The sequence below is a fragment of the Notamacropus eugenii genome, chromosome 1, assembly GCF_028372415.1.
Source record: "Notamacropus eugenii isolate mMacEug1 chromosome 1, mMacEug1.pri_v2, whole genome shotgun sequence".
Taxonomy (NCBI): Eukaryota; Metazoa; Chordata; class Mammalia; order Diprotodontia; family Macropodidae; genus Notamacropus; species Notamacropus eugenii.
In genome coordinates, this window is record NC_092872.1 from 305619505 (window position 1) to 305643470 (window position 23966).

At 35.6% G+C, this 23966-nt stretch overlaps 1 protein-coding gene across 1 annotated transcript in view; it reads left to right on the top strand.

Moving 5' to 3' along the window:
• SYT16 (synaptotagmin 16) overlaps positions 1–23966 on the top strand; it is a 320395-nt gene that overhangs the window by 282682 nt on the left and 13747 nt on the right. Inside the window, exons 5-6 of the mRNA XM_072629411.1 lie at positions 14285–14728; positions 18251–18440. Coding sequence (XP_072485512.1) covers positions 14285–14728; positions 18251–18440 — 634 coding nt within the window. The remainder of the gene's footprint in view (positions 1–14284; positions 14729–18250; positions 18441–23966) is intronic.

Genomic DNA, 23966 nt, shown 5'->3' on the forward strand with positions numbered 1-23966 from the left:
GTGGTGAGAGAGAAATATATTGGGAGGAGAAATGGAGGAGTGGAATGGGGCAAATTATCTCTCATAAAAGAGGCAAGCAAAAGACTTTTTAGTGGAGGGAAAAAGAGGGGAGGTGAGAGAAAAACATGAAGTTTACTCTCATCACATTCGACTAAAGGAAGAAATAAAAGGCACACTCATTTTGGTATGAAAACCTATCTTACAATACAAGAAAGTGGGGGAGAAGGGGATAAGCAGGGTGGGGGATATGATGGAAGGGAGGGCAATGGGAGGAGGGAGCAATTTGAAGTCAACACTCTTGGGGAGGGACAGGATCAAAAGAGAGACTAGAAGCAATTGGGGGCAGGATAGGATGGAGGGAAATAAAGTTAGTCTTACACAACATGACTATTATGGAAGTCATTTGCAAAACTACACAGATATAGCCTATATTGAATTCCAAAGGGAATGGGTGGGGAGGAAGGGATGAAGAAAAGTTGGAACTCAAAGTTTTAGGAACAACTGTTGAGTACTGTTCTTGCCACTAGGAAATAAGAAATACAGGTAATGGGGTACAGAAAGTTATCTTGCCCTATGGGACAAAAGAGAAGATGGGGACAAGGGAAAGGAGGGATGATAGAAGAGAGAGCAGATTGGTGATAGGGGCAATCAGAATGCTTGGTGTTTTGGGGTGGGGGAGGGGACAAAAGGGGAGAAAATTTGGAACCCAAAGTTTTGTGAAAATGAATGTTAAAAGTTAAATAAATAAATTAAAAAAAGAAAAAAAAGAAAATAATTATCTGAGAGTTTGTTATGGCACTAAATAAGTAAATCTATTTAGGTAGAATTGTCATTTTTATTATATTTGCTTGGCCTGCCCATGAGCAACTGATGTTTTTTCACTTACTTAGATCTGACTTTATTTGTGCGTAAAGTGTCTTGTAATTGTGTTCATATAGTCCCTGGCTTCCTTTTGGTAGGTAGACTCCCAAATATTTCATAGTGTCTATCCTAGCTTTAAATGGGATTTCTCTTTCTATCCCTTGTTGGACTTTGTTAATGTTCTATAGAAATGTAGGACATTTGTGTGGGTTTATTTTGTAACCTGCAACTTTGCCAAAGTTGTTTATTATTTCACGTAGTTTTTTACTTGAATATCTGGGATTCTCTAAGTATATCATCATATTATCTGCAAAGAGTGATAACTTAGTTTCTTCTTTGCCTATTCTAGTTCCTTCAGTTTCTTTATCTTCTCTAATTGCTACAGCTAGCGTTGCTAGCACCATATTGAATAACAGTAGTGATAATGGACATACTTGTTTCACCCTTGGTCTTATTGGAAATGCATCTAGCTTATCTCTATTGCATATAATGCTTGCTAAAGGTTTTAGGTAGATACTGCTTATTATTTTATGGAAAGTTCCCTTCATTCCTATACTCTCCAGTGTTTTGTAATAGGAATGGGTGTTGTATTTTGTGCATCTATTGAGATAATCATGTGGTTTCTGTTAGGTTTGTTGTTGATATGATCCGTAATGCTAATAGTTTTCCTCACATTGAACCAGCCCCACATTCCTGGCATCAATCCTACCTGATCATAATGTAGTATTCTCGTGATAATTTGCTGTATTCTTTTTGTTAAAATCTTATTTAAAATTTTGCTTTTATATTCATTAGAGAAATTGGTCTATAATTTTCTTTCTCTGTTTTGTCTCTTCCTGGTTTAGGTATCAAATCCATATTTTTATCATAAAAAGAATTTGAGAGTATTCCTTCTTTCCCAATTATTCCAAATAGTCTATATAATATTGGAATGAACAGTTCTTTAAATCTTAGATAGAATTCACTTGTAAATCCATCTGGCCCTGGAGATTTTACCCTAGGGAATTCATTGATGACTTGTTCAATTTCTTTTTCTGAGATGGGATTGTTTAAGTATTCAACTTCCTCTTCTGTTATTCTGGGCAATTTATATTTTTAAAATAATCATCCATCTCATTTAGATTGTAGAATTTATGGGCATAAAGTTAAGTGAAGTAATTTTTAATTATTGTTTTAATTTCCTCCTTATTGGAGGTGAGTTCACCCCTTTCCTTTTTTATATTGGTAATTTGATTTTCTTCTTTTTTTAATCAAATTGACCAAAGGTTTAACAATTTTATTGGTTTTTTCATAAAACAAACTCTTTGTTTTATTTATTAGTTCAATAGTTTCCTTAATTTCTCTTTCATTAATCTCTCCTTTGGTTTTCAATATTTCTAATTTGTTATTTACTTGGGAATTTTTGATTTGTTCTTTTTCAACCTTTTCCAGCGGCATGCCCAATTTATTGATCTCCTCTTTCTCTATTTTATTCATGTAGGCATTCAAAGATATAAAGCTTCCCCTAAGAATTGCTTTTGTAGTATCCCATAAGATTTGGTAGGTTGTCTCATTATTGTCATTTTCTCGAATGAAGTTGTTAATCTTTAGGCCTAGAACAAGAAAGATCTGCATTGAATTCCAGCCTCAGATTCTTACTAATTGTGTGACTAAGCAAGTCTTTTCAACTTTGTCTTACTCATAAAACAGTGATCATAATAGCACCTACCTTCTAGGATTACATGTGAGGATAAAATGAGAATATTTGCATAACATTTCACAAAATTTAAATCATTATACAAATATTATTATTATTAACCAAAATATTTGCTATTTCTCTCATATACCACTCTTTCACCTTCATGTCTTTGTCCTCAGTTCTACTTCTTGATATAAGTAGCTTCTTTTAGAACAGCTCAATTTCTGTTTTCTGACCTCCTAACCATTTAACTCTTCTTCTCTAAGGTTATTTTCCTTCTTCTCTGTACGTATCTTGTTTGTATCTATTTATCTATGTGTTATCTCTCACATTATTATGTAAAATCCTTGAGGGCAAAGGTTTTTTATGGTTTTTTCTTTTCTTAGTATTCACCCTGATTAGTAGAATGTCTCACACCTTGTAAACCCTTAGTGGGTGCTTATCAATTGATTCATTAAATTCCTGTGTCAGTGTACAAAATTTGTAGCCTAATAAGTGAAATGATAGTGGATTGATAAAAATTTGTGTTGATTGATAAAAAAAAAAGTGTTTAAGGCATGCCCCTCTAAAGACCACTGGGGCACTTGGTACATGTGGATATGTGACCTACAGAAAAGATTGAAAACAGTTCTTTAGCTCTCTGGCTTTTGAATATTAAAAGCAATCATTCATACAGAAGCACAAAGCATAAATGGGCAAATAAATACAGTGCAAATCATAATTCACCATGTGTCCCTGATAAGGCTCAAACCAAATTTCACACAATGAGATACACAGATTGTTTTTTTGATGGTGGTAGTGGTGGTGGTGAAGGTTAGCTTATCACAAAAAAAAGATGTTTACCTATTGATTGATGCCATGCTATAGTCCTTTGAATATTATACACCTGTGTTCTGAATTGCTTGCTGTTAGCAACCTCTCATTTAAATTCATTGTGTAGTTTAATAAAAGACTTTGTATTGAGTGGACTAAATGTTCTCAGACCCTGAAAATATCCAGACATCTCTTTGTGCCATTCAACCATGCATCTATTTTGAGACAAAAACTGTAATTTGGTCCTTCTACAGTAGAACCTCAAGTGCAATTTTGAAGCTGTTCCTATAATTGCCTGTCTTGGAGATTTAGTTCTTCTTGTAAGAACTGATTTATTTGTCTCTTAACTGTATTAAGCATTAAGCCTTCTTTTGGCCATCTGTCTGGTATCTCAAATGTATTGTAGTTGTATATAACTTGGGCTCACATCAATCATATCTTACTAAAAAATTAGTTCAAAAGAAATCTTTAATGTTAATATTGACTCATATTTTCACATCTCAAGTCATGCAGTCAATAATCAAACATTGATTAAATTCCTACTATTTGTTAAGTGCCTACTATTAAGTGCCAGGCGGTATGATAAGTGTTGTGAGTATAAATATATAGTATGAAATAATCTCTTTTCCCAAGGACCTTACATTCTCCCAGGAGAGATAACAAACAAACATGTAAGCATGGCAAGAATACATATGAAGAGAAAAAAATATAAATGAATACAAATTAAATCCAAAGTAGTTTGGGAGGGAGGGCTGGCAGTTGGAAAGATCATGAAATATTTCATGTAGAAGGTAGTGTTTGAGCTGCATCTTGAAAGAAGAGAGAGATTCTATGAGGTGGAGGGGAGGAAGGTGACCATTACAGAGATGGGGAGGTGGGGAAGCAACAGGGGATCAGACATAGAGTGTAATATGCAAGGAACAGTGATAAGGCAAGTTTGGATAGATTGCTTAGAGTAGGAGGAGGAATAATGTACTATGAGGCTGGAAAGATACTTTGAGAGCAGGCTGTGAAAGGCTTTAAAAGGTAAATAGAGAAGTTTATGGTTCATTCTATAGGCAATAGGGGAGTGACTGAAGGTTATTGAGCAGGATAAGACATGTTCAGATTTGTGTTTTAAGGAAAATCACTTTGACAGTAAGGTGGAAGGTGGAATAGAATTATGAGAGACTTGTGGCCAATTTGGAGACTGTTGCAATAATTTAGATGAGAGGACCCAAATTAAGTTATGTGAGTAGACATAAAGGGCCTGATGTTTACAGCTAGAAATGTTAAGATTTGTCAGCTTATTGGATTTTTGGACCGAAGAAGAAAGAGTTGAAGATAATTCCAAGGTTATAAATCTAGAAGATTAGAACAACAGTGGCACTATTGACAAAAAGGGAAAGAAACCTCAAAATATTATGATGAAAAGGAGGTAGATATTAATTTTGGTTGTGTAAGAAACCTCTCTTGCTACATGATAATATATTAGATAAGGGAGAATGCAGTAGTTAATGTGAGCATATGAGAAGTCAGGCATTTAGGTCTCATCTTGACTTTCTACTATTTGACTTTGAGAAATTAATGAAAATCTGCAAAACTGGGTTAAAAATATAAAGATCTACATTCCAGGAAGGTTCATTACATTAATGGAATTAAAGGTACTTTCATGAGAGAAGAATAACAAAATGCCAGGTGAGAGGTAAAGTACATTGAAAAAAATCAATCATTATAGACATTTTTGGCACAGGAAGACAATGTCTCTTTAATCAACCCAAGAAGGAACTTTGAACAACCTCCTTAAATATACCTCGGATTGACTCAAGGCAGAGCACAATTTCCTTAGGGAATTGAGGCTTATTCAATGTTCTTGGAACTGTTGTGGAGTCCTGTCCATTAATTTCCCCCTAGGATTTCTCAGACTGAGTGAAAACTGATACACAGTTAATTATTCTGAATGGATGACCTGACAGGTTTGCATAGACAGACTCATTAGCTACTGAATTTTTATCTTGGCATTGGAGCAGATAAAAAGATCTATAAATGTTAATTAATCTTTAAGAGCAGGAAAAATAAAAGGACATGAAATCAGAGCTATAACCAAGCATATTTTCTCACAGGGCAATAGTGGGTGAGTAGTTGGTGGTAGTAGGAGTGGGAGATACTAGGCAGCTGAGGACAGTTTGACTTTGGTGGGCACAGTGGTGCATGGAGTTCTTTCTCACCCTAAGGGCACAGGTAGGGTAGGAGAGGGTCATGATAGAGACTGGGAAGATAGGAGGAGCTGGGGGGTAGATGAGATGTGGGAGCCAGGTCATTATGAGGAAGGATTCCTGGGTAGGAGTAAACTCCCCGGGAATCCAGTGCTGATTAAACTGTGAAATTCCAATCAGTAATTAAATTTTTTTTCTTGCTTTTGAATATTATGATGAAAGTTTTGATGGAGGTAGATACCGCAAAACAACTGATGTTTATATAATATTTTAACCTTAGCAAAGCAATTTGTATCTGTAATAGGGTTTATGAATTATGTCACCCATTTGTAACAGGTTTTTAGCGTTAATGACTGATGTGTAGCTTACATGAAGTAATCACCCTTCTATCTGCTACTGGCTCCTTTTCTTTATTCATTCTTATTCTCAGATTTTAAGGTAGTCAAAGATTATATGCAGATATTTCCTCATAAATGACTAAAATGGCTATATCTTTTCATTAATTAATTTGCTCTGACATCCTAGTCTCTTAAATATTATTTATTAAATGGCCTACAGAAAACTTTGTCCATAAACTTATGCTCATTTGTTTCTTAGTTTCAATCCCTCCAATATCCTATCCTTAAATAAATACAGGGTTTTCCAGCTATACATTTTATTAGTGTATCAAGCAATAAAATAGAACATAAAGAACTGTATATATCAGCTACGATTGAGATCACAAACATTGTCACCTCTAGAGATCACTCTGGAGACAGTCCTACCATTCTGCTCCATCATGATAGTAGTTTAAGTCTTTTCTAAAGAAAGCCATTCAAAATTTTTCTTTGTAAGATAAGAATTAAACTAAATTGTCCCAGGAAATGCCTCTTCAGACTCTTTCTCCTTAATGGATAAATCAGTTTCTTAAGAAAGAAGTTCTTTTAGTCAATTCTCTGCTCTCTGTCTCTGTCTTTCTCTCCAGCCTTCCCACTTAAACTGCTAGTCTCTTTAAGTTTCCATTCTCTCTTTTTATTTAATATTTTATTTTCTCCCAATTACATGTAAAAGTAATTTTTAACATTAAAAAATTTTTTTGAGTTCCAAATTCTTTCCTTCCCTCTTTTCCTCCCTCCTCATTGAGAAGGCAAGCAATTCATATTTAAATTAATACATTATACAAATAAAATCATGCAAAACATATTTTCATGTTAGTGATGTTGTGGAAAGAAAACAAAGACAAAAAAACTCAAGAAAAATAAATTAAGGGAAAAGTATGCTTCAGTATGCATTCAGACTCCACCATTCTTCCTCTCGAGATGGATAGCATTCTTCATCATAAGTCCTTCAGAATTGTCTTGGATCATTGTATTTCTGAGACTAGCTAAGTCATTTACAACTCATCGTCATACTATATTGTGGTTATAGTATACAATCTTCTCCTGGTTCTGCTCATTTCACTTTGCATCAGTTCATGTAAATAAATCTTCCCATGTTTTTATGAGAGCATCCTGCTACTCATTTCTTATAGTACAATAGTATTCCATCACAATCACTCATAACCATTTATTTAGCCATTCCCCAGTGGATGAACATTCCCTCAATTTCCACTTCTTTACCACCACAAAAAGGGCTGCTATAAATATTTTTTTGTGCATAGAGATCCCTTTCCTTTGATCTCTTTGGAATATTGACCCAGTAGTGGTATTACTGGGTCAAAGTATCTGAAGTATTTTATAGAACTTTGGGCGTAGTTTCAAATTGCTCTCCAGAATGGTTGAACCAGTATACAACTTCACCAACAGTGCTTTAGTGTCCCAATTTTTTTCCATATTCCATGCAACATTTTTCATTTCCCTTTTCTGTCATATTAGCCAATTTGATCGCTGTGGGGTTGTAGGTCAGAGTTGTTTTAATTTGAATTTCTCTAATCAATAGTGATTTAAAGCATTTTTATATGACTATAGATAGCTTTGATTACTTCATCTTAAAGCTGTCTGTTCACAGAATGACTCATATCTATAAATTTGACTTAGTTTTCTACATATTTGAGAAATGAGGTCTTTGTCAGAGAAACTTTCTTTAACTTTTTTCACAGTTATGATTACTATGTGTTTTCCTCCATCCTATTTCCACCCCTCCCCACCTGTTTATCTTACTCTCTTCTTTCACACTGTCCATTCTCAAAAATGTTTTGCTTCTGAATTTTACCTCACCCAATCCACCCTCTTTCCCTTATCCCCTTCCCCTCTTATTTTCCTGAATGGTAGAATAGATTTCTATACCCAACGGAGTGTATATATTATTTCTTCTTTGAACCAATTCCAATGAAAGTAAGGTTAATGTGCTCCCTCCCACATCCCCCATTTTCCCCTCCACTGTAAAAGCTCTTTCAAATTTCTTTTATGTCAGATAGTTTACCCCATTATACCTCTCTCCCTTTCCCTTTCTCCCAGTGCATTCCTCTTTCTCACCACTTATTTTTTTTCGATATTCATCCCATCATATTCAACTGACACTCATGTCCTCTGTGTAAACTCCTTCTAACTCCCTTAATAATGTGGAAGTTTTTAGTAGTTACAAGTATCATTTCACCATGTAGGAATGTAAACAGTTCAATCTTATTGAATTCCTCATAATTTTTCCTTTCGTTTCACCTTTTTATACTTCTCTTGAGTCTGGTATTTGAAAGTCAAATATTCTATTCAGGTTTGACTTTTTCATCAGGAATGCTTGAAAACTCTCTATTTCATTAAATTTCCTTTTTTTCCCTGAAGAATACTACTCAGCTTTGCTGGGAGGTGATTCTTGGTCATAATACTAGATCTTTTGCCTTCCAGCACATAATGTTCCAAGTCTTCCTGTCTTTTACTATAGAAACGGCTAAATCTTGTGTTATCCTAACTGTGGCTCCACAATATTTGAATTGTTTCTTTCTGACTGCTTGCATTATTTTCTCCCCCCACTTGGGAGCTCTGGAATTTATTTATAATATTCCTTGAGGTTTTCATTTTGGGGTCTCTTTCAGAAAGTGATAGGTGGATTCTTTCAGTTTCTGTTTTGTGCTCTGGCTCTAGAATATCAAGGCAGTTTTTCTTGATAATTTCTTGAGAGATGATATCTAGGCTTTTTTTTTTTTTTATCATGGCTTTCAGGTAGTCCAATAATTTTTAAATTAGCTCTCCTGAATCTATTTTCCAGGTCATTTGATTTTCCAATGAGGTATTTCACATTATCTTCCATTCCTTTTCATTCTTTTTTATTTTTTGATGTTTCATAAAGTTATTAGTTTTCACTTGCACAATCTAATTTTTAAGTAATTATTTTCTTCTGTGAGTTTTTGTACTTCCTTTTCCATTTGGACAATTCTACTTTTTAAGGAGTTCTTCTGTACAATGAATTTTTGTATATCCTTTTCTATTTAGCCAAGTCTGCTTTTTAAGGCATCATCCCTTTCATTGGGTTTTGTGACTTTTTTTTTAACCATTTGACCTATTTTGTTTTTCAAGATATTATTTTCTTCAGTAGCCTTTACCAAGCTATTGACACTTTTTTAAATGATTTTTTTGTGTTTTGTTTCTCATGTCTCATTTTTACCCCAAATTTTTCCTCTAACTCTTTTACTTGATTTTAAAAATCCTTTTTGAATTCTTCCATGGCTTGAGATCAATTCATATTTTTCTTTGAGACTTTGGATATAGCAGTTTTGACTTTATTGCCTTCTTCTGAGTTTGTGTTTTGATCTTCCCTGTCTCCATAGTAACTTTCTACAGTAACAATCTTTTTCTACTCTTTGCTCATTTTCCAACCTATTTCTTGATTTTTAACTCTATACTAAAGTGGGGTTCTGCTTCTGTAATGGAGGGGGTACTGTCCCATGCTTCAAGTTTTTTTGTGTAGTTATTTTCAGAGATAATTCCGGGAGCCTCTAAGTTTTTGTTTCTTCCAAGGTGGTATGATCTTGGGAGAGGTGTGTCTATGACTCTCCTGGCCTGTGCTCTCATCTGTGAGTGATCACAAGGACTCTTTTCTGTCCTGAAACTTCACTAGGGTCCCAGCTTTCCTGTGGCCACAAACTCTGTTGTGTTAGTGCTCCTCCTTGTCCTAGGACTAAGACCCAGAACTATTCCCCAGATCCAAGTATGGGCAATGCAACAAAGTCCTGCTGTTGGTGTCAGCAAAGGGACTCCTGTAATCACCTCCTGATCAGGTGTCTGACCCCTTTACCATCTGTTGGCTGAGAGGTCCGCAAGCTACCACTACCACCACTGATTTAGTCTCCCTTAAGGCCCAGCTGGTTTCCTGGGGTATGACTTGTGCTGGACTGAGCTCTATTCTCATTCTGGTACAACCAATCCTTTTTTGCTGATTTCCTAAATTGTCTTGGGCTGGAAAGTTGTTTACCCTATTCTTCCGTGGGTTCTGTTGCTCCAGAATTTGTTTGGATGCATTATATAGAGTTGTTTGAAGGGGTTTTGGGGAAGACCTCAGGTGAGTTGCTGCCTTTTCTTTGCCATCTTGAGTGCACTTCCCTCCATCTCCTCTTAAAGATCTCTGTGAGAGATACTATTGAAACTGGTACTACATTTCTCCCTGTGGACAAAAATTTTAGTTTCTTAGAAAATCAGTTGAAGTCCATCAAATCCACCTTACTATTACGTACAATAAACATATCAAAATGGAAAGCACCATTTAACAAGGTATGTGTTTAATATAGTGAAATAAATATTGGTATGCACACTTGTATTCACAAAACATAATGCATGCACATATTACATAATTACTTTCAAGGAGAAAAAAATAGCAAAAAAAAACCGCTCACTGACAAGTAAAATAATAGTTCATTATAATAACAATACTTATATAACATTGCATATTCCAACAGAAAATAAAAAGAACCATTATATGTAATCAGTTAATCAGGAACTCTATCTGGCTGTAAGAAGTTCATTTCTCTGGTTTCTTCTACCACATTATAATTTAGGTTAGTTATATAGATTGAATGTTTCTTGCTCTGCTGTAAATGATCAGTCTTTATACATATGTACCTACATTGGTTAATGGTTTTTCATAGTTATCAAACTAGCAACTGAACCAGATTAAAATGTAATTGGGAAATATTTAACAAAATAAAATTACAATACAACATTAATATGTTAATTTGTGGTTTTTTGAGTCAGTATACAGCTCACTGATATCCTTTTTCTATTTGAATTTGACACTGCTGGTCTTAGGCTCACTATCAATCTTTCTCAATCCTATGAGTTGTTTTTTTGACCCTCGGGGCCTCTATAAGGTTCTAGCCAAGATGCCTATGGATTCAGCCCTCCATCTTGTCTGGATCAAAGCTTTCCTTAGTTATACATGAAATTATTAAGTTTCTATTTACAGTGTCTGCTTAACGACGGCAACACCACTTTAATGAGCTTTCTATTCTTACTAGGAAGCAAGTTGGACTTTATTGTCCTTGAGCTGCTGTTTCAAGGTTGCAGTTTCCTTTCAAATATCTTTCAATAGTTCTTTTGTATTAAGGTTACAGTTTGTTTCAGACTTCAACTGTCTCTTTACATCTATGACATGAACATCTTGATTTCTTATATAAAAGCATCGAAAAGCTTTTGCTTTATCTCGTTTTGAAATTTTTGATCCATATAACAAATATATGAAGTAAGTGTTAGAGTGATTTCATCCTTGACATTTCTGCAGCCTTTGACATGGTTGACTATCCTCTTCTCTTTGAAGTTCTCCTCTCTGTAGTTTTAGTGTGTGTACGTATATGTGTGTGTGTGTGTGTGTGTGTATGTGACATGTCAGTCTTATCTGACTGACATCATTCTCCTCCTTTGCTGAACCTGTGGGTTTCTTCCAAATTTCTGTCCTTGGCCCTCATATCTTCTTCCAGCATACTATTTCCTTAGGTCATCTTATCAGCTCCCTTGGGTTCAATTTTCATACCTTATCAGATGATTCTCAAACTTATTTATTCATCCCTAGCATTTCTCTTGACCTTCATTCTTGCATTTCTAATTGCCTGTTGGACATTTCAAACTTGATGTCCTATTGACAACTTAAACTCAATGTGTCTAAAACTAAGCTAATTGTCTCTCACTCATTTCCTCCTCACTTCCTAGTAATTTCCTATTATTATGCCTGGTACCATTATCCTTCCAATCACACAGTTAGGTGTTAATCCTCATCTCCTTACTCCTGCTCACACTCCATATCCAATCTTTGTCATGTCTTGTTGATTTTACCTATGTAACATTTCTTATATATGCCCTCTTCTTCTCACACTGCAGTGCAGACCCTTATCACCTCATACCTGGACTATAGAAATAGCCTGCTTTTTGGTACTTGTGTCTCAAGTACCTTCCCACTCTTAACAATTCTCCACTCAGTTGTAGAAGTGATCCTTCTGAAGTGCAAATATGACCATGTTACGACCATTATTCTCCAGTGAACTCCAGTGGTTTTCTGTTTCTCCAGGATCAAATATAAAATCCTTTGTTTAGCTTTTAAAGTTCACCATAACCTGGCCCCTTCCTACTCTTCCAGTTTTCTTATACCCTGCTTCCATCTTTGTACTATATGTTCCAGTGTTGGGCAGCTGGGGGGTACAGTGGATAGAGCACCAGTGCAGGAGTCAAGAGGACCTGAGTTCAAATCTCACCTCAGGCACATGACACTCACTAGCTGTGTGACCTTGGGCAAGTCACTTAACCCCAATTGCCTCATCCTGGGTCATCTCCAGTCATCTTGATGAGTATCTGATCACTGGATCCAGATGGCTCTGGAGGAGAAGGGAGGCTGGTGACCTGCACAGCCCTCCCTCACTCAAAACAAAGTCAAGTGCAAGTCAAGTCATTACTTCTCTGATGGCATGGTCTTCTTTGGCAATGAAGGATGAATACACGCACGTATACGTTCCAGTGAAAATGGACTCTTTGCTGTTCCCTGCACAAGAATATTTACATCCCTTCTCCATGTCTTTATACTGGCTGTCTCCTAAGCCAGAAAAAAGCACTCCCTCCTTGTCTCTGATTTTCAGAATCCTTAATTTCCTTTAAACACCACTTTCTATAGGAAACTTGTTCTGATCAACCAAGCTACTAATGCTTTCTCCACTCAAAAAATTACTTTCTATATATATTAATGAATGCACAGATCAATTATCTAATAAACTTTATTTTGAGGGGAAGAACTGTTTTATTTTTTCTTTTACTCCCAGGGCTATACCATAGTGCAAGGCACATAAAAGATACTTAATAAATGTTTCTTGATTCATTGACTTATCTGTCACTAAGGCAAGATTTGAACCCAGTTTTTCCTGAAATTTAGTCTAGAACTCTGTCCAACAGTATAGGTTGTCTCTGTGGACCATGATAAAATTTCTGTATTATCCATGGCTTTTAATTAGTCAAGCAATGTAATCAAGAATAGAAAAGCTTGGTATTTTAACAGAGAACTGTGACAGTTTCCCAGTGGGAAGGCTTAACTTATCTTCCAAAGACTTTTCTCCAGTATTATTTATGCATATACATATGCATGTCATTTTTGTTCAAGCCAGTCTCTATAGCAACCACTTTTATCACTTGAAACTTACTTGGATAAATGTCCCTGAATAGAAACTCTTTTGTGTTGATATGCTCAGAGAAAAAGGATATGGGAAGCTTTCCTCTCATTCTGCAAAAAACCTCAACTTTTATAGTAATATATTTTGGGTCCTAAAAATTAAAATAACTCATAAAATGTAGAGAGGAACTCATGGTGTGAAAAGGAGCCTAAACAAACAAAATCTTTGTTAGTACATTGATACATATAAAGACTTCAAAATTTCTTTTGGCTTGGTTTGTAAATAGGAAACATAATATCTTTTTGATGGCTTTAATCAATGCTAAATTTCAATGTTTTGAAGAAAGTTATTATCAGACATTAACCAAACATTGACTTACTTCACCTATATGGATTAAAATTGTACCTGATCACATACTGTTAACACAGTCATTTTGTTGGTCATGTTTTTAATGATGAGGTGTATGTTCATCCTTCATTGCCGAAGAAGACTGCTATCAGAGAAATGATGACATGACTTGCACTTGACTTTGTTTTGAGTGAGGGAGGGCTGTGCAAGTCACCAGCCTTACTTCTCCTCCAGAGCCATCTGAATCCAGTGTCCACATAATCATCAGGATGACTGGAGATGACCCAGGATGAGGCAATTGGGATTAAGTGACTTCCTCAAGGTCACACAGCTAGAGAGTGTCAAGTGTCTGAGGTGAGATTTGAAGTCAGGTTCTCCTCACTCCTACACTGATGCTCTATCCACTGCACCACCTAGCTTCTCCTAATGATGGGATAGACATCAAGAAATGAGTATGATGAAAATAATCAAAGACATTGTTAATATAGATATATGGATGCATATCTCTGTTTATATTGTTTTCTGCCCTAAGCCACCAGCAAGATTGGAGTCCTCAGAAGAAATGGGGTTATGCAGGAGACATTTGACTGAGCCACACTTGATTAGATCAGTTCAAACGTGGGCTCAACTTTTCATACTTTGGAAATGGCTTCAGAAAATTATGGTGGAGTCAGTGACTGACAAAGAGCCATGTCTGATTTAATTTTATGTTAATATCTAAGCAAACAGGTTAGTCTTAATTGTATTGGGTAACTATGAACTTCGTAAGGACCCTATTGACTACTGAAAAATGATAAATTTTTTCCTATTTATATCTTAATCTTCTGCTTGTCACAGGAGCACGATGGACTCAATGTTCCTCACTTCCCTCCCAATGCCTATGAACCCATCTCGAAGTGTGGGGATTTAGATGTCATCTTTGAATATGATGTTTCCAGGCAAAAGCTTGCAGTGACCATTGTAAAGGCCCAGAACATTCCAGATAAAGACCGAAGCGGTGCCAATGCATGGCAAGTTCACACTGTACTGCTTCCCAGAAAGAAGCAAAGGGGTAAAACCAGTGTTCAAAGAGGGCCCATTCCAATCTTCAAAGAGAAGGTATTCTTTAGTAGACTGGAGCCTGAAGATTTGGGTGGCTATGCAGTCCGATTCCGTCTATATGCCATACTCAAGATGAACCGAGAGAAGATGATGGGAGAAAAATTGTTTCACCTTAGCCAGCTGCGCCAAGAAGGAAAAATAAAAGTGACTTTGGTTTTGGAGCCAAGGAGTAATATGAGTGTAAGTATTTAAGGTCATACTAGCCAATTCAAACTATTTTACTGTAGGGATGAGGGTTGCTAGCTATTGATTTAGCATGTTCAGTCAGATATATCAGAATTCAACAGACGCTTCTATCTTATTTTCTGTTGGATCTTCACATGAAGTCATTTTGTAAGTCATTAATTTAGCTTATGGTCCTGGAATCTTTATGCTCACTTTCATATTAACTTGATATATTTATCCAGTTTTTTGTTCATTTTAAGAAGTGAAAGCAGTGGTTGGAACAGGGTAGAGATGGAAGGGCAAGACATCAGAACACAAGAAGAGTAAATTGGCTTTGAGGCTCACTAATAATTGAAATTTTCCTTATGAAAAATTCAAAGACTAGGACTTCAGAAGCTGGAAGGCAGCATGTACATCTGAGGCAGGGTCATTCATCTAGACAGGCTGGTACTCCAGGTAGTGCTGCACACCCTTTCACCCTGGGACCTATTCCATCAAATAAAAGTGTTTGTGTGTCCTCCTCCTCATACTCTTTTATTCCCATGTCAGGTTTTCAGAAAAGAACTTGGATCTATCTGCAAGTTGAAAAGTTAGCTCCAACATTAGATATTTACAGCTATACATGAGACCCTCCATTTTATAAAGCTGGTTGTTTGAAAATAACTGTTGGTTCATGCACATTTTTTCTCTTGCCATCAGTCCTCAGAATAAAGAATGGAGCTAAGACCTTATACATTGGGTTCTCAGCTCTCTTAATAGGACAATATAAATACATTATTAGTTGCTCATAATTGTTGTAATTTCTTTTGCTGAAATAGAGGGAGGAAGGCATTTCATTAAATTTCTGCACCTTCAGGAATTGAGCAATTTGCATCTTAATATCCAGCTTTTAAGTGTGAAAGATGGGTAGGCATTAAAACAGAATTACTTGAAATGTTTAACATCATGTTGTATAGTGCAGCCTATTACTATAATAGTTTGTTTTGTGATAGTCACCAAGTTAATATTATATCACCCAGGAAGGATAAAGAGGTAGGTAGGGGAAGATCTAAGTTATATATTAGATTCATGAGTCAAGAAATATAAAGACAGAGTTTAAATCAGTTGGGATATCATAGAATCCCAACTCTAATGTCTATTTGGGGAGCAGATATGGAAGAAGAAGCTAGGAAATATATTCCTATTGAGAGTAGATAATATGAGAAGTAATGAAGAGCAAAAACCACAAATAGATAGAGGAGCTATCCACTCCCCTTTTAGAGCAATTGTTTTTTTTATTAATTATTAATCAGAGCTGAAAGCAACATTACAGATCATCTTTTTCCTCCAAATTCCATCATTTTACATATGAGGAAAATAGATCTAAAGAGGTAAAGTAATATATAAGAAAAAGCAGGAATTTTTTTTTCTCCATATTTCCAGATTGTTTGGTGTACAAAGTGGGTAGTGGATGCTTAATGACTGAATAAGTGTTGCATGGAAGTTGGTGTTCTTTTCTTTTTTAAACATTTTAAATATAAACTTGCCTAGTAAAATATACATTTAAATTAATTTCAGCATTTAATAAATCATAACAGTATCTCACTCACTCCAATTCATCACCAGAATTCTCTATTTATTCAATCTCACTTATTTTTTCTTCAGTTCAGCATATCCATGTTTATTCCAGTCTTCTAGTTCAAATGATTTTGTCTTGCATTATTTCTAAAAGATCTTTCTAAATTTCTTTGTTTTATACATGTATGGTGATTTTAATTTCATCTTGTATTCCATTAACACGACAGTGAATGGGATGACATTAGTGCTTTAATTTATATAGGGAACCCTGCACTCTGGATAATTTCCCTTACCAGTGAATATTGATTGGTACCTGCTTTGTAACTTTTAGTCTTAGAGAGTTTATGGGGCATTCAGAAGTTGAAAAACAAAAACCAAATAAACAAAAAAAATTACCCAAGGTAAGTATGTGTCAGACATGGGGCTTGAACTTATCATCTTGCTTTGAGACTAGCTCTCTATTTACTACTCAACACTGCCTCTTTACATTAGCATATCATAATTTGTTTAGCCATTCCCTATTGTTGGGTATTAAGGTTTTTTTTTCCTCATTTTTTTTGCAGTGACATGTAATAGCTTGGTTTTCTCTCCTAGGCCCACTTTGAACTTCCTTGATTGTAATCTAATTCAAATCTTTCATTTCACAGATGAGCAAACTGAGTCAAGTAGAGGGAAATGATTTTTCCAAGTTCACACAGGTAATGAATAGTATATCTAGGATTTGATTCAAGGTTTTTTAACTCTAAATCTAGTGACTAAGAAATTTTGGACAAATCAATTCACCTCTATCATCCTTACTTTCCTCATCTGTAAAATAACAGAGCTAAACTAGCTACATTGTCCTTTGAAGCAGCTAGATAGCTCGGGGTATGGAGTCAGGAAGATCTGAGTTCAAATCCATCCTAAGACAGTAATTGTGTGTCCTTTGGCAAGTCAATTATTTTCTCAGTGTCCTAGGCAAAAGGGAATAAGCATTTATATCATACCTCCTATGTGCAAGGTACTGTGCTAAGTAACCACTTTACAAATATTATCTTATTTCCTCTTCACAACCCTGTGAGGTAGGTGCTGTTATTATCATTTTACAATTTAGGAAACTGAGGCAAATAAAGATTAAGTGACTTGTCTAGAGTAACATAGTGTCTGAAATGGTATTTGAATTCAGGTCTTCCTGACCCTGAGCTCAGCACTCTATTCGTTGGGTCACCTAGCTGCCTCCTAAGCCTGTATGTTATAAAGAATTGCCTAAATGCATCAGTGGATGAAGTTTCCACACTAGAAGTTCTCCATGTGAATTAAATGAAAGGTCAGACTACTCCTTACTTTTTTACCTCCAAAGATCCTACAGTATATAACCTCACATTGACATCTTTAAAATGGGGGAGAATCTGTTCAGTGAATTACAGAATTTCATGTTCACCTGTTTTCCTGGGGAAAGGGAGAGGAGATAACAGAAACAATTTACAACCTTCCAAAAAGTTAAAAAAAAAAAGAGAAAGATCCCATGTTTTGTTTGCTATAATAGAGCATTCCAAAATCATGACCTCATGCATTGCTATATTCATTAAGAAATAATAGGGAATACAGAGGCAGTACTAGAGTAGAAAAATTTTGTTGAAATGTTTAAGTAGAAATTGCTCTAAGGGGAATTTTGCTCTCTATTAAATGTATTATTAACTGTATATGTGTATATTCAAAGTTTTGATTTACATTAGTAATAACATCTTTGGCCTTTTGTTTTCAGAGACGAAATATTGAACTGAGACAGATCTTTAAACAAATGTGTCTGGCTAATGATACGGGGACCTCATCCTCAATTCTGTCCTCCTGCCCCATTATTATTCATACAGAGTGCACAATTTGAAATCTTTGGCAGCCATTGAAATCATGTCACAATTTCACCCAACATAATGTAAGCTGCATAGAAAAGGGAGTAGTGTGAAGTGTCCCAATGGTTTCTTTGTTGTTGTTCCCTGCCAGAGTGGAGAGTCTCAGCTCAGCCTGTCTGCGGTTTCTCACAGTGATAGTGCTTCATCCACACAGTCTTTGTCACATGGAGGAGTGCCAGAGCTCTTGGTGGGGTTGTCATATAATGCCACAACGGGACGATTATCTGTAGAAATTATCAAAGGCAGTCATTTCCGAAACCTTGCTATTAACAGACCTCCTGGTAAGTGAAATTCTGTTCTGCCAGCAAAAGTACTTACAGAGACCAGTTGAAGTCATACCTGCCTTCATCATAGTTTTGTAATTTTTATACTAAGAAAGATCTTAATGGGGTTTAGATGGCTTTTTCAATACCTCTTAGTTTAACTAGGTACAAATTCCTTCAAAGTCCAAGTGTTTCCTGATACCCAACATGCTGAATCCTACTTTAATGTTAATATTTTTTATTTTTATGAATGAAAAAAAATTTCAGTGCCATAATACGTAAGCACAATTGAAATCTGTTAATAAGGCCAAATAATTCATTTGTACTATCAGGAACCACTTAGCTGGAAGCAATCTTGAGAATCTACTTTTTAAAAAATATTCCCTCATCACTAGAAAAATACCACTAAATAATCAATATAATATAGTTTAAAAAACAAAAACACTGGCCTCAGAATTCAGGGCAACTGAATTCTAGTCACAGATTTTCTTTCCTGTTTCACCTTGGACAAATCTTTTGCCCTTTCTCTACCTCAGTTTCCTCTTTGTCAAGTAAGGAAATTGGAAGATGCCTTCCAACTCTTATGATTCCCTGATACAGAGTGGTCTGTTCTACTCCTAACTTTTTGGAACTTTTTTGATAGCTGACTGTAGTATTTAACATTATTTCATTGCAGTAGTTTTACTTTATTAAAGGTTGCTAGGGATCAGTCTATATTATTTAATGAAGATTGATGATGGTCCGTTACTTTCGTGTTGGGTCTCTAGAAGGCAGACTCTTGCTCGGATTGGCCCTAGTCCTGATAAAGTCAGTTATTTGAAAAGACATAACCAATCTTCAATGAGGACAACATCCAAGTTCCCCTTCTAATTCAATCAAGAAAAACTCCTCTATGCTTAGTAATTACAAATATTTAAATAGTATTATCATAACTGATTATCTTATTTGATCCTTACAACCACCCTGGGAGGTAGGTACTATTATTGTCTTCATTTTACGGTTGAAGAAACTGAGGCAAACAGAGGTTGGGTGGCTTTTCCATGGTCACACAGGTAGTAAGTGTCTGTGGTTGGATCTGAACTCTGGTCTTCCTAAATCCAGACCTAATACTCTATTCACTGTGTCATCAAGCTGCCTCAGGAATTCGCATATCAACTGCCTTTTTATTTCCATCAGAGAGCTCCTTACTTCGTAAAAGAATCTAATACTCAAACACATCTTTTGCACATAATTTATTATTTGGCCCTTTCTTTAATTACCTTCCTGGGCTAGGGATTGGTCAGAGGTCAACTCCACCATACTTAACATTTCTTTTATTTCAATGTATTTTATGCTATTTCCATTTGATCCATGGCCCTGAGTTTGGTCAGCCAAGAAGTGGGAAGTCATTGCTTAGATAGTAAGTAGTGAAACGAAATGAGAAGAATGAGTTAGGCAGTGGACATAAGTAACCCTTTCTTAGCATCTAAGAGTACAGAGGACAGCATCACATGACAAAAATCTACATCCACATTTGGGTTTATGACTCATTACCATTTAACACTGTAGGAGATCACATTTTCTACATGTAATGGAGTTTATTTTAGCCTATCTTTATTAAGCCCATTGGTTTTTAGGTGGGAGTTTGAAATCATAGCCCGTAATACATACAGCAAGAGAGAACTCCTGAGTTATGGATAACAATAGTGCTTATGAGACTTCCAGGCAGCACTGATATCCAAAGCAGACAAGATAGTTACTTTAGATACATAATCACTGCTGCATTTTTCTGCTTCTTAATTATACTTAATAGTATTTATTTACTAGAGATGGTTTTGTTTTTGAAATGAGTTTTGGGGCACCTGATGACTGGATTTATATAGTTCTCTGCAAAGCTGCAATCAATCTTTGTCATAGACATTCCCCATCCCATTTTGTTTGGTATATGAACCATAGTTGAATGACTTACCCAAGGGCACTCAGGTAGTAAGTGGCAAGCAGGATTTGGATCTAGGTCCTCTAATTCTAGAGGTAGTGCTCTTTCTATTGCTACTTTTTATTGAGAAAAAGGGGAAAGAAGGTGCTTACTCTTTCAGCTTCTTATATATGATACAGTGAAGAGGCCCAGGTCCTCCAGCTCAATTATTGTTAAGGAGAACTGTTCAAGAAGCAGGGAAAAATACCTATCAGATCTGTGAACAGGGGAAGAATTCATGACCACACAAGAGACAGAGAGGTTCCAGGAGAAAAAACTGATAATTTGGATTATATAAAATTAAAAAAAAAAGTTCTTGCAACGAGCGTTTTTGCTTTAACAAAAGCAAAACCCAAACATTGGTTTTAACAAAATGAATGCTGCTAAAGTTAAATGAAGAACAGTAAATTGGGAGAAAAAATCTTTAGTTTATTTGCTAGAAATCTCATTTCTAAAATATATTAGTAACTGAGTCAAATTTATAAGAATAGGAACCATTCCCCAAATGATGGTCAAAGGATATGTTGTTTTTCATTTCATACATGCTCTTTGTGACTCCATTTGGGATTTTCCTAGAAAGATACTAGAGTGGTTTGCCATTTCTTTCTCCAGCTTATTTTGCAGATATGGAAACTGAAACAAACAGCATCAAGTGTCTTGCCCAGGGTCCCATAGCTCGTAAATGTCTCAGGCTGGATTTGAATGATTTCAGAACTTCCTGACCTCAGGCCTGACACTTTATCCACTGCACCACCTAGTTGCCCTTTAAAAGAATCTATAAAGGATCTAAGTTTCAGAGGAAGAAATTTAAATTATCAATAGCTATATGAGAATATGCTCTAAATCACTGATAAATAGAGAAATGCAAATTAAAACAACCCTGAGGTACTAGCTCTCACACTCATAAGAATGGCTAAGCTGACAAAAAAGGGAAAATAATAAATGCTGAAGGACGTATGGCAAACAAGCACACTAATGCACTCTTGGTGGAGCTGTGATCTAGTCTAACCATTCTGGAAAGCAATTTGAAGTTATGCCCAAAAGTCTATTAAACAGTGACCTGGTAATTCCACTAAGAAGGGCTATACCCCAAGGAGATCAAAGAAAGAGGAAAAGGACCCATATGTACAAAAATTTTTATAGTAGCTCTTTTTTGTGGTGACAAATAATTGAAAACTTAGGGCATTTCCATCAGTTGGGGAATGGTTGAAAATATTGTGGTATATGAATATAATGGAATACTATTTTGCTGTAATAAATAATGAAAGGGATGGTTTCTGAAATACATGGTAAGACCCACATGAACTGATAAAAAATGATCAAGAGAATAGTCCATATAGTAATAGCAACAATGTAAAGATAATCAATTTTGAAAGATTTTGTAACTCTTATTGACACAACAACCCATCACAGTTCCAAAGAACTTCCATCTCCAGGTAAAGAACCAATGGTTAGTGCCATCAGCAGAAATTTGTTCATCTATTCATATTTGTATTAAATTTTGTTATTCTTGATTTTTCATTGGTAGGGAAAGAGGTAGGGAGAGGGAAATAAATAAAAATAAAATAAAAATAAAAAGTCCCTATGCTTTAAAATACATAAACAAATTTTAATTTTTTTTTAAAAAGGAGAAGAGTTTTGTTGGTCATTTAAAGGCTTAAAAATCCATTCTTCATTCTCTATCAGGTTAATAAAACCTCTTCTATTAAGGAAAAAAAGAAGTATCACTGAGGAAATAGTTTACAGGACCAGGACCCTGATATGGACTTAAATATTTTTATACACTTCTATGATGGAAAAAAAATCTGACTTAAAAAATGGGTCAATTTAGCAGTCTTCTGAGCCAGGCTTCAAGGGAGAACATTTAGTTCCCTAACAAGTTAGCAGCTGTAAAGTTCTAATCTAGCCTTTCAGTTGTGATATAGCCCTGGTAATTTAGATTGCCCCCTTGAATCTGAGTTCCTCTCTTGTTAAACGAACATAGCACCTCAGGGCTAAGAATGCTGGCACTCTTGAAAACTGTAGATGGTTAATCTTCGACCAAGTTATCTCATGCCTGATCCAAGCCTGTTTCTACTCTGTGTGATTATATTGTTCACATAAATATATCTTGTCAAAAACTATCATTAAGATGTCCCCTCCAGTTAAAAACAACAACTTACCCAGCTTCTCAGCATGTGCATGATTAACCATACATGATAATTATATCCCAAATGATAATACTTAGAGCAGCAGCATATTAACCTCGTTACACACACACAATGGCAGTAACTTTAGGAAAGACAAAGAGAAAAGCAAATTAGGTTGCTTAGTGTAAGGAGGGAAGATCAGTAGCTAATGCAGAAAGGAGCTAGCCTACAATCTCCTGATCTCTTTTAGATTTGGAAGAGGTCCTCAAGAGCATACAGTTTAACTCTTTCATTTTGTAAATGGAGATGGAACCCAGAGAAGTGAAAACAATTGCTTTAGGTCAGCAACCAGAAAGTACCAGTCTTTTTTCCCATACTACTGCTCAAATGAGATAGAAAGGGAGAAAAATCTTCACTACATTCCCTGTCCCAGATCCCCATTATCTTTTGGCTGAAATGTTTGGATTATAAAAACAAAACTTTGATTATAGGAGCACAATTAACTTAATTAACCAAATTATCTACTGCATACCTTTCATTCCTTTTGATTTTAAGGAAAAAGAGAGAAGTGACAAGAAAATAAACTCACGTTTGGATTTAGAAACAACAGCATACCTTTGGACAAGGGTATGTTAGAGCCAACTTGATTGGCTCATTAAACTGATTGGTAAATCTACAGTGTGAGCATTTATATCTCAGATGTTAGCAAATGCTACAAATCAGGGCTTGATTTATTGTTCTGTTAAGTGTCTAAACTTAAGAAAATGATGGAGAAAATGTTAATCATTCAGGTTAAACTTAAAAGTGTACTATGTACATTTCCCTCCCTCAGAAAACTGGTTGTTAAACACTTACCATCACATCCCGGCTTCTGTAGGCCCTAGTGTAGCAATAAAAATTCACTTTTATATGACACTTTAAGATTTGCAAAGTATCTATTTATCTCAATCTCCTTTGCACATCTACCATCTGGTGTAACTACTAAGTGCATTTCAAGATTCAAATGAACTTAATAAAGTTGGAAAGACCAAGATGATGGTATGGAAGGTCAAAGAGAAGCCTCGCTTTCTCACATGTACTCAAGCTAAGATTTAAAAAGGGCACCAGATCAAATCATGATTCAAGACATGTAAAACAAAACAACAGTAAACTTTCCTCCAGACCAGAATTTCACAAAATAGACAACAGCTTCACAATAGACAACAAAACTTTTGCCTTCAGATACTGGAAAATGGAGCCTACCAGGAAAGACAGCATAAACTCAAGTAAATAAGTCAGAAGCCTTTCAGGACTCTGACCAGATATGCTCCAGAGCATCTGAAGCCTATGGTGCTGTATTCCTAGGGGCAGGAAACCTGGAGTAATCAGTCAAGGAAGCTCTAGTGGGATTCCAGATTCAAAGAAAAATGACTTCTGTGATAACAGACACCAGGCTAAGGGCCAGCAGTAGTCTATCTGGGA